This window comes from Protomyctophum bolini (genome assembly GCF_963924005.1).
Source record: "Protomyctophum bolini genome assembly, chromosome: 11".
In the NCBI taxonomy this organism is placed as follows: Eukaryota; Metazoa; Chordata; class Actinopteri; order Myctophiformes; family Myctophidae; genus Protomyctophum; species Protomyctophum bolini.
This window is the reverse complement of record NC_137872.1, coordinates 38,384,045-38,395,283: the sequence shown is the minus strand read 5'-3', so window position 1 is coordinate 38,395,283 and position 11,239 is coordinate 38,384,045. Positions and strand designations below refer to the sequence as shown.

The window sequence follows — 11,239 nt, the reverse complement described above, 5'->3', positions numbered from 1 at the left end:
TTTAGGCTTTGTAAACTAAATTCGCACGCAGCAAAAACCGTAAAATATACACTGACTGGTTATGACCGGTTATGTACCAATAATAATCAAAATAAATCATGTACTATGGCCGAAACAGGCCATATACTTAATAATTTATACTGTCAGACATTTTGAAAAATAGCATTTTCTTGTAATCTTTTGCCCTAAAAAGCACTGACTATGACGTGGCATTGATGATGGAAACATGAAATTCATGTTAATTTCACCCAGCTGTATTTATGCAGTACAGATGAATGTAAACAAATCAAATTATTATGTAAAATAATTACAATTATCTCAAACACTTTGGATCTGGCGATTAACATGTGATCATTGTGACAGGCCTGACTGTATAGGCAACACAACCACTCCAGTGAAAATGCTCGTCCACAATGGACCCGTTGCAACTGAGAAGATATTGCGTTGCGTGATGGTGTGCTTTCCATTTGCTGCAAAACATATCGGATTAAAAACTGTTGTTCCTGGTTCAATGCGTTGACATCAAAGGGGAAGGCAGAGGTTTTACGTCAAAAGGTATAGAAATAGTTATTGTTGATTCAGGGCGTTTTTAACTAATAGTTATTTATAGTTATAGATATTCAGTGATAACGTGCAATGCAATTTTGGCACGTGATAGACCCATAACCTTTATTCAGCGTCTACAGTAAGTGTGAAATGCATACGTGTATGTAACTGTATTGCAACAGAAATGGCAGCACATTAAATAGAGATATGGGATAAAAAAAGACAATAAAGGTCCTTGGAGACTGGACGTGTTTGTTGAAAAAAAAAAACGTCGGGGAAAAATGCCACAAATAATTTTCGCCAAACGCAGCAGTGTGCAGACAGACACCTTCTCATGGCAGAATGATAGGGATGGAATAGGATAGGGGGGTTGACATAATAAGTGGGACGAGAGTTTGCGACTCGCATCTCAACATCACCAACTAAATGCGGAAAAACGGGACAGCGTTTCTCGTTCTTACACACAGAAGGATCAGAGTCTAACTCACGACTTCATATAGGTGACGACGAGCACATTTTGAAATGTTTGGAGACACCAAAACATAATTATTATTAAAATGGACAAGTGCAATATAAATCCCCATCTCGTTTTTTACTCTTGACCCGACAGTATATATGCTGTTGTTGTTCGCCTGTCGTTAGACTCGGTGGTCTAAAAAAGCATGGTTCCAACTCCCTCCAAACGTCCACCTCGGCACGCTGACAAAACTGACTTGACGGGACTTTTCGTTTTGTCGAGCAGAAGATGATTTACGGATCTCTTTGATAGCGGGTGGGGGACATTTCTTGGTTGTTGGTGGGCTCTGGAAGGTTGGGTTGTTATAACTGTAGAGAAGGTCCCCAGGGGGGGGGGGGGGGGGGGGAGTGGGGGGGGGGCCTGGCCTGCTCCGTCCGTCCGTCCGTCCGTCCGTCTCATCCTCATACCACGCTGTGCAGCGACGGGTGGACGAACTGCGGGTTGATGTAGGAGAAGCCGGCGAAGTCGCTCTGGTCGATGTTGGCGATGACCAGCTGGTCGGGCGGGGTCAGCATGGGCTGGGTGCGCGTGAAGAACTTGTCGAAGTTCTCCGCCGCTTTGCCGCACTGCGGGGGGGAAACAAACGAGACAAGACAGACCATGCTGAAAAATGCTCCAAATGTGCTATTCCTGTAAAGCAGTGGTTCCCAAAGTGGGGTCCGGGGACCCCCAGGGGTACCTGAGGGAGTTCCAGGGGGGACCCATCTATTTTGTTCGTGTTCATAAAGTGCTAAAGTGTTTAAAGCAGTGGTTCCCAAACTTTTTCATGTCAAGGACCCCCAAATTGACACTACTTAGCCCGTGGACCCCCATTTGAAAAGATATGCCAGGGACCCCCATAAGAGAAGACGTACACATTTAGACGTCTACATTTAGACGTCTACATTTAGACGTCTGTATACATTTAGACGTCTACATTTAGACGTCTACATTTAAACGTCTACATTTAGACGTACACATTTAGCGTCTACATTTAGACGTACACATTTAGACGTCTACATTTAGACGTCTGTATACATTTAGACGTCTGTATACATTAGACGTCTACATTTAGACGTCTACATTTAAACGTCTACATTTAGACGTATACATTTATTAGTTATCCGTGTTGCGAGGATGAGGGGGTACCTGGAAAAATATCTACCTCAAAAGGGGTACCTGGTCCAAAAAAGTTTTGGAACCCCTGCTGTAAAGTAACCCTTTTTGGAAATATTGAGGTTTCCACCGGACAGAGCTGATATCTAATCTAATTTAAAAAAATCACACACGTGTGAACCGAGTGGTGCAACTCCCCTCTCTCTCCCCCCCCCCTCCTCTCTCTCTCTCTCTCTCTCTCTCTCTCTCTCAAGCACTGTCTCTCTCTCTCTGTTTCTGCATGGCACAACAGCGCCCCTACTGGTACTCATACTGGTGCTCATTAACCGTCACATATACATAGGTTAACCACACATAGGTGAACACATACATAGGTGAACACGGACATAGGTGAACACGGACATTGCTGGTTGTAGGAGTGTGGTTGCACCACTCAAAAAAACTTTAAGACCTGTCTCACTGCCAAATTAAGTCAATCGGACTATTTTAGCTGATGATTTTTTTTCATCTCGTGGATGTTGTTCCTCAGTTAGTTATACTTAAACAATTTATCTTAACACATTCCCTCCCGTTACCATAGGCATATATACGGCATAGTGCCAACAGAATGCACGAAAAGGCAGCGAACACACTCCGTGAACCGAAAGTAGTAGGCCTACTCGTACTCGTCCATTTCAGAATCACACTCGGGCGCTAATCTACCGATATACTCGCTAATATGCTAACTGGGAGGTCGGATTCATGTTTCATTAAGCCCCTAAACATTGTCCTTTACCTCAATCTGAAGATCTAAAAGATCTAAATCGGAATTTAAATTGTGACCGGTTTGAATCGCTATATGACAATATATCGTTACAATGAGTTAGTCATTTAGCTGTGCATCTTCTTGTAGAGAGCATCCTTCCACACGGCACCAGGGGCAAGGTGAAACTATATAGGATGATGAGCCGTTTGACATGAGTGGTAATTAGATTAGGAATGAGCAGCAGCATGAGTAAAGGAAGGAAATCAGCTCCAGGACAGCAACTGTCAAGTGTCACTGAATATCCTTTTATCACTGTAGTACAGAGTACATATCCTTTATTACTGTATGCTCTACACTCACCGTAGTAAAATACTTTCTGTCATTTCTTAGCACATACATTTAAAACCTTAAAAGAGTATTGTACGGTTGCATTAAAGCCTTTATTTAATGACTAAGAAAAAAAAAGGAAAAAAATAAAGTTTTTTTTCTCCTCTGGTGAAAAGCCGGAGTTTGCGCGATGGCAGGCTCTCAGTCAAATCTGGTCACATTTGACCCGATGGTCGAGAGTCGTCTAGTCTTCCACAGCGCTGCGTTCTATAGGTATAGCTAATATGCTCGTGCGTGGACAGTGGATGAAATGGTTTAGCACATGGTATATGTTTTTTTTCCCCCCCAAAAAAACATTTCTACACGGCATACTACGTAAGTATATATATATATATATATATATTAGGGCCGGGACTAATTGCGATTAATTTAGATTAATTAACTACAGAAAAATTAATCGCGATTAACTACAGATAAATTAATCGCACCTTTTTTTTTCACCGCAGAACGTTTCTCACTGGGCGCTTTTCTATAGTAGCCTACTGAAAACTGGAAATAATAAAAAGTCACCCCATTTTGTGTTGCCTAGAACTGGAGGTCTGACAAAAAACAGTAACGATATGAAGTAAGTACAGCTTTGTGATGTCACTGAGATGTACTTGTTACTGTTACTAATTGTTTTTCAGACCTCCAGTTCTAGGCAACACAGAATGGGGTGACTTTTTATTATTATTTCCACAACAGGTATATATTAATGACAGTAAAATGTTGAAAATGAGTGGTATCCTGTAGTCACTATTGATTGATTCACTGGGATACCAAAAAACATAAAAAAAAGGTTTCTCGCTGTTCTCAGGTTGAATATTGATATGCGATTAAAATGCGATTAATCTAGATTAATTAACTACAAAGCCTCTGATTAATTCGATTTTTTTTTAATCGAGTCCCAGCTCTAATATATATATATATATATATATATATATATATATATATAGCGTATAACGGTACAACACGCCGCTGCTCTTCCGGTAGCCGTGCATATAGAAAAAAAACTAAATCTTAATGGCCTTTGTGAGCGGAGTCCAACACAGAGCCATTCAAGACGTTACAGCGAAATTTGCTCTGCACAATGAATGAATGAATGAATGCACCTCGCAGAACCATTCACGGACGGACGCAGCAGACGCATTTAGCCCACGTCTACAGACAGTAGAAGAGAGACAGTTATACTTCCGCTGTAGAAACCCTGCATTTATATATACGACGACGGCGGCCCGTTGTTGTGCACAGGAAGCACCCGAAGGGGAGCGCGGGGTAGTGTGCTCTTATAGAAGGCTATTTTTATAAGTCCGTCGTGTGCAGCATGCAGCTTGGCCGTAGGCACAGCGGGGGCTATGGCAGCGAACGACGGCGTGGGAGAGTATATGGTCGGGGGGGGAGGGGGAGGGGACGACTGGCTGGGGGGGGGGGGGGGGTCCACAAACATAAAGGAGAGTGTTTCTAGTGACAGGTGGGGGGTGGGGAGGTCACTGACGGAGGGAGCTGGTGGTGAATGCAGCTCTGGGGCCTACAGTATGTCTTTGTCTGCAGGAAGGTCACTACGTTGGTACATTTTGTCGTTGTCGGGGCATGAACCTTGTATTTCCTCCCTATATATAGTTTGTTTTTAATGTTTTTTTTTCTTCCTTATTTGTACATTCATGGTTTTTTAACTCTTGTTTTTTAATTATAATCTTTAATTACAGAGACATTTTTTGCAATGTAATTACAACGACTTAATGACACTAAAACGACTCTCTGATGGAATAAAAACATTCTTTAACCGTGTTTATTTTGGTCTATTGTGTAGTTTCATTATAGAGCCGACTTGTGGATGAAAATACTGGAAGGGGTCACATAATATGCCTATTATGACACGCCCAAGATATGGACGCTGCAGGGTTAAAGTCTGTGGATTGTATGAATATTGAACCAAATGAAAAGTATTAGCAAGAGCTTGTGACTAAACAGAGGTCATCACCACGCTGCCTTGTGGTGGACACTTTTGTCAAAATATTGTTTTTTGCCACGGACATAAAATATGAGTGGACAATAACGTTGCCAGTAGAGAGCAAGCCCTGAATGACCATAACAGGTCTGTAACTCTGAGAGTGTACACTGTCAGAATTAAGGGGGTGTCCTTGCAAATAAGACATTTGAGAACCACTAAGTACTATAGCTCGACTCATATCCCGTGTGCCGTATAGTAAATCAGTGTCATACATATTCTGAAGAAAACCTGGAGACTTGACATTCAGTAATGGGGTCTTGTGATCAAAATAAGAACATAATGGCGTGTACAAGAAAAAGGCCTGACTTGTCCGTGTGGCAAAATGATTTATTTGTGTGAATACACAGTATAATATACTGTATATTCACACAAATAAATCATTTGCCACATATTATGAACCATAAAAAGACACCAGAGAAAGCCCCTGCAGTGCACAGTGGGTCTGTAACATGTCCGGGACATTGAGCACTGCATGGCGGGGTTTCTCCTCTCACCACTTTGGGTTTGAAGGGCGGTTGTATCTCCCGGTTGGCCAGGCGCTCCCAGTCGATGCGTCTGAAGAAGGCCTGCTCCCGGATGTCCCTCTCCCCCTCCGGACCGCAGCCCAGGCGCTTGGACGGGTGCTTGGTCATCAGCTGCAACGGCACGGGGGAACAGTGGGCCGGTCAGAATCACATACAGACTTTAAAACCCATTTCGACCGAGGCCGATTCTACAAAATGTTTTCTAAATCATGACAGTCTTCTGAAAAAACCCTATGGGTCCTCATTCACGACGACGCTCATAACGTGGGAGGCGGCCTTTTTTCCGACAGCATTCTAGCCGACGGGGCAACGGTCCGATCCGCAGCGGGGGGACATTCGCTGCGATGCGAAAAAGCGATGGTCCAACATGCGCTGCTCCCGTGCTTGCGGTTAGGGTTAGGTTAGGATTGAGGTTTCGGATCAATATGCTGTCGGAAAAAAGACCTGCACCCCATAACGTGACGTTACGTGAGCGGACGGCCATTTACGTGGATTCCCACATTACGTGGGAATTCATGGTCATCTCCGTGAAGTTGACGGTGACGTTGGTTGGTCGGAAACTCCGTCCGTATAGCTGCGCCAGCTCTCACGGTATAGTGTAGAAGGCATACGCTTGCGTATATTTATTCAGAAGGCCTTTAGTCTTCATGCTGAATCAATAAATAGTCCCCAAATCTCAGATAAAATATGTAGGAATGTGTCCCTATGCACATAAAAAAATGATAGCCTATATAAAAGCCAAGTATCACTTGTATGCCTATATGCATGCATTCTATTTTTATTTATTTATTAGGATATTTCTAGCATGTGCGATTGCGCTGCTCACTCGACAGCTTTCTACTCGCAGTGCAACGCGTTGTGAGCTTGCGAGAATGCATAATCATTTATATTTTGATCAACGTTTGCCAACAGCACGGAATTGAGGACAAAATCTTATTCAACAACAACAACGAAATATTCTTTCGTTTTGGGTCTGAGAGGCTAAATCTCATCAAATGGTGGCCCGTATATGGCTCAAATTCCGAATAAATAATGGGCCTTGACATGGAAAGAGTTGAAAACCACTTGGAGTTACAGTCCCAACGTGTGTGATCACAAGAGTATAGTAAAATGACACGCCAAAAATATAGGGACTTTTAATTTCAACAGTCAGCCATGGATCAGTGCGTGTGTGTGTGTGTGTGTGTGTGTGTGTGTGTCTGTGTGTGTGTGTGTGTGTGTGTGTGCGTGTGCGTGCGCTCACCCCCTTGCAGATGACCACAGACTCTTTAGACATGGACTTGGGGTAGGACACGTTGTGTTCCATGATGGACTGGAACAGCTCGTCCTCGTCCTCTCCGTCGAACGGCGGCTAAGAGGAAGCCATAGGCAAACGTCAGCCACTTACTGTACATCCACCAAGACTCAAATCAAACTCGCCAACATTGCAGCTGTACGGAATTGCTTGAATTATCCTCTTTTTCTTTTTATCTGCAAAGTTTTCCTTTAATAAAACTCCACCGTAGACACGTTATGAGTTTGGAAGTGCTCGTTTTTAGAAACAGGTGAAGAAAAACAGCAGGTGCATTTAGTGATTTCCAACGAGCACTTCCAAATTCCAACACTCCATGCTTCTCGATGGAAAAGTGATGCATGTACATTGTACATATACTCTCTGTGTCTATTCCTCCTGTTTTTCTCATGTCGCTGTTGTGACGTTTGTGGGAAAATGGACGGAAATGTGACCAGATTTGACTGAGAGCCTGCCGTCGCGCAAACTCCAGCTTTTCATCAGAGGAGAAAAAACATTTTTTTAAATCCAAAATGAGTTAATAGCACAGGCAGACTCTTCACATACTAGAGCATGTCTGAAATAAATGTCAGGCCTGAAATCGACATGCAAATATGAAATAAACTTAAACATGTAGCTATAGGTGTAATGTTAGAGACCACAGAAGTGAACCTTTCAAGCCTGTTCTCAACTCGCTATTTTCTGAAAGACATATCTCCATAACTTGTGGGTCAAACTGAACAACCCATATGTCAAATTGAAGCTATGATTCCCTGCTTCATATGACATAAAAACGAAAATTAAAAAAAAATCCAATGGCAGTGTCTCAGTCAAATTTAGTCACATGTACCTTCTAGATAAATCCGTCATTACATGACATGACATCATGTTCAATGGTTTGAATTGTTGAATGGTCATTAAAGGACCACTTCACCACTTTTCCACTACGCAAAAAGCATGGAATACGGATGTGTATATTACAGGAAACTCCCGTTAAACTTTCCAACAAACTCCGGTAAACTCCCGAATTGTACCATCACACCTGTATATTACCGTATATTACTGTATATGCCCGCTAAACTTGAGGTTCAAGGGCAAATCTAGTGCCCATAATTGCATGTTAACAACTACTTTCACGCAGTCTACCTTCATATAATTGGTCCTCACTAATGTTCATGATAAAATACCACAATTATGGTCAGTCTGTGTCTCATGGGAGAGCAGTGGGCAGTTCAGACACCCGTCTACCAGTGACATCATCGATGGGGAATCCAAGCTAATAGGAACTGCAGGCTTTCTATTCCTGGAAAGTTGCAATAGCGATAATTGGAAGCCACCGTTCTCACGATAATAATAATCTTGTTTAAAAAAAAAGTCTGCCTAATGATGATGTCACTGGTGGGCGGGTCTCTGAACTGCCCGCACAGCCCTCCTATGAGACACAGACTGAGTAGAAAACAATTTGTGGTATTTTTATCATGAACATTAGTGAGGCCCAATTATATTTAGAGAAGTTGAAAAGTGGTCCTTTAAGGTGCATATACAGAAAAGTAAGTAAAGTCAGCTGCTATTCATTCGACATAACTCTTTTCAAGATTCAAAAATATCTCTCGCAAGCGGTTGCCAGGAAACCAGAAAAGTCTACTTTTCTCTGAAGCGCAGCATAACTAATTGCATCATGTTTAGTCACTGAAGGGAATTAAGAGAATAATTAGTGTCATTACAAGCACTGCAGTCACCTTGCAGTGTTTCATGTGTGGAGGATATGTGGCCAACAGTCTGTTGAGCACTTCCTTCGTCCGTGATTTACAGTTATTCATAATGTCCATTGAAGATCATCTTTGGGCTACGTTAACTTTTATTAATTCTCATGGTGACAAATTGCTCTCTGCATTTAACCCTGCTACTGTATCAGGAGCAGGGAACTAGACTATAGGGGTTTAGTTAATCAAACTAATTGATTCATAAACTGTCCCTATTTGGAGCATTGGGGGCAGGCTCTTATTATAATTTTTATCCCACAATTTTGCAACCCATTTTTTCCACCCAGTGTCAATTATGTAATGTAATCCTGGGCGCTACACTTCCTCTGCCAACCTGGGAGGGCAGCGGACTGACCTCATGCTTCCTTCTATGCATGAGGAGTCCAAGCTGCTTCTTTTCACCTGACAGGGGGGATAGGAGTTTTCCTGGCCGGACGTAGCGCCTGGAAGGAACACGTTTTTGGGGGGCAGACTCTATATAACTCTATATAACATTCAGGAGTAGGGCTGCCATGTCAAGAAGAGTTTCAAATAAGGGACATTTTCGGGTCAAGTTTAATTGCATTCTCCAACAAAAGTTGCTGGTGTAATAGGCGTATAGTTGTTTTCTTTTTTTCTCCCTTCCAGAAGTGATTTGAAACCAATCAGAACTATGATAACTGACATGTCACCAGAAACATGTTTTGAATTTAACTCGTCGTAGCCCACCTCCTGTATCGGGTAATACAACTGCAAAGTGAACTGAGCTCTCTCACACAAACAAAACAAACCAGACAGCCTGTCTGGTTTGCCTGGTTTTTGTCTGCGCATCATGCGAGTGGTTGAGTGGACAAAAACTTCTCTCCGTTGAATAAATAAAACACTGAACGCATGGATTACGCTGGCCGTGCGTGCAGCAAGTGCACGGCTGAGGACCATCGCTGTATTTCTTCCAACGACCCCAAAACACGGAACAAAGTCCGTCTTTTAGATTCCAAAAACGATCCCGTATTTTAACCCTATTCAGGATGTGTAGTTCCAGACCAAATAGCATTCAGGTGTAGTCCCAGACTGTATGGCATTCAGGATAGTTCCAGACTCTATATGGCATTCAGGATAGTTCCAGACTCTAGCATTCAGGATAGTTCCAGACTCTATATGGCATTCAGGATGGTTCCAGACTCTATATGGCATTCAGGATGGTTCCAGACTCTATATGGCATTCAGGATAGTTCCAGACTCTATATGGCATTCAGGATAGTTCCAGACTCTATATGGCATTCAGGATGGTTCCAGACTCTATATGGCATTCAGGATAGTTCCAGACTCTATATGGCATTCAGGATAGTTCCAGACTCTATATGGCATTCAGGATAGTTCCAGACTCTATATGGCATTCAGGATGGTTCCAGACTCTATATGGCATTCAGGATCAGAGTTGGGGTCCGTTACTCATAAAAGTAAGGCACTACATATTACATATTACTTTTGAAAAAAGTAATGCCTTACATTACTTTATTACTCCCTGGAGAAAGTAACTAGTTACATTACTCGTTACATTACTTTTGCGTTACTCCATAAAATCGCCTGAGATGCATTGTCAAATAATTTGCACTGAACTGCCACACAACAATATAATATTTAGTTTGGGGTCTGTGAGGCCAAATCTCATCAAATGGTGGTCCATGGCTAAAATGCAGAATACATACTGGACCTTGATATGAAAATGGTTGAAAACCACTGTACCACGTGGTTCTAGGCAAATATTAACTTTCCCAACAATATATATTCAAATAAAATAATGAGACTGAGATAAATCAGTAGACTATAATTATGTTCACAGTGCTTTAGGATCCCTTTCTTTATGATGTGGAGTCCCCTGCTCCATTGCTCATTAAATGTAGTTTTTCATTTCGGCATATTTGGTTTATTTATCTCTACATTAACTAACTAGTGATTGTGAGAGCACACGTTCTACAACAAACAAACAAACCCTCCCATTGGCAGTGTTGCCAGGTTTTAGAAGAGAAACAAGCAGCCATGTCTATGAAAACAGCCCAAAAGAAGCCTGACTGGGCTATCATAAAACAAGCCCAAAGTCGCTTGTAATAAGCGGACATGGCAACACCCCAACCGGCCCAACGCCTGCTCTGTCTCTGTGACAGTGGGGAGACTGGGAGCTTTCTGTGCAGCGGAAAAGTGCTACGGAGATTTTAATACAGAGACGACTTAAATGACAGTTATGACACAAGCACTGTAGGCTATATCACAAAAAAACGGACAATGATGTGTCCGGCCAGAGGTTGAGTTGGGAGGAGGAAAGGTGGGTCTAAAACCGGACGTCTGGCCACCCTACGAGTCCACGACAGTAACGAAAAATGCTGTGCTGCTGATGATCTGACACCGGTTTGACATGTTCTAGT

The 11,239-nt window shown here is 42.5% G+C and overlaps 1 protein-coding gene across 1 annotated transcript in view; it reads right to left on the bottom strand.

Moving 5' to 3' along the window:
* Nucleotides 1-1,446: 1,446 nt before the first annotated feature.
* The window catches only part of prkcab (protein kinase C, alpha, b), a 201,909-nt gene continuing 192,116 nt past the window's right edge, over nucleotides 1,447-11,239 (bottom strand). Inside the window, exons 15-17 of the mRNA XM_080776670.1 lie at nucleotides 7,048-7,155; nucleotides 5,775-5,915; nucleotides 1,447-1,629 (exon numbers count right to left, since the gene is read on the bottom strand). Coding sequence (XP_080632796.1) covers nucleotides 1,465-1,629; nucleotides 5,775-5,915; nucleotides 7,048-7,155 — 414 coding nt within the window. The 3' untranslated portion in view covers nucleotides 1,447-1,464. The remainder of the gene's footprint in view (nucleotides 1,630-5,774; nucleotides 5,916-7,047; nucleotides 7,156-11,239) is intronic.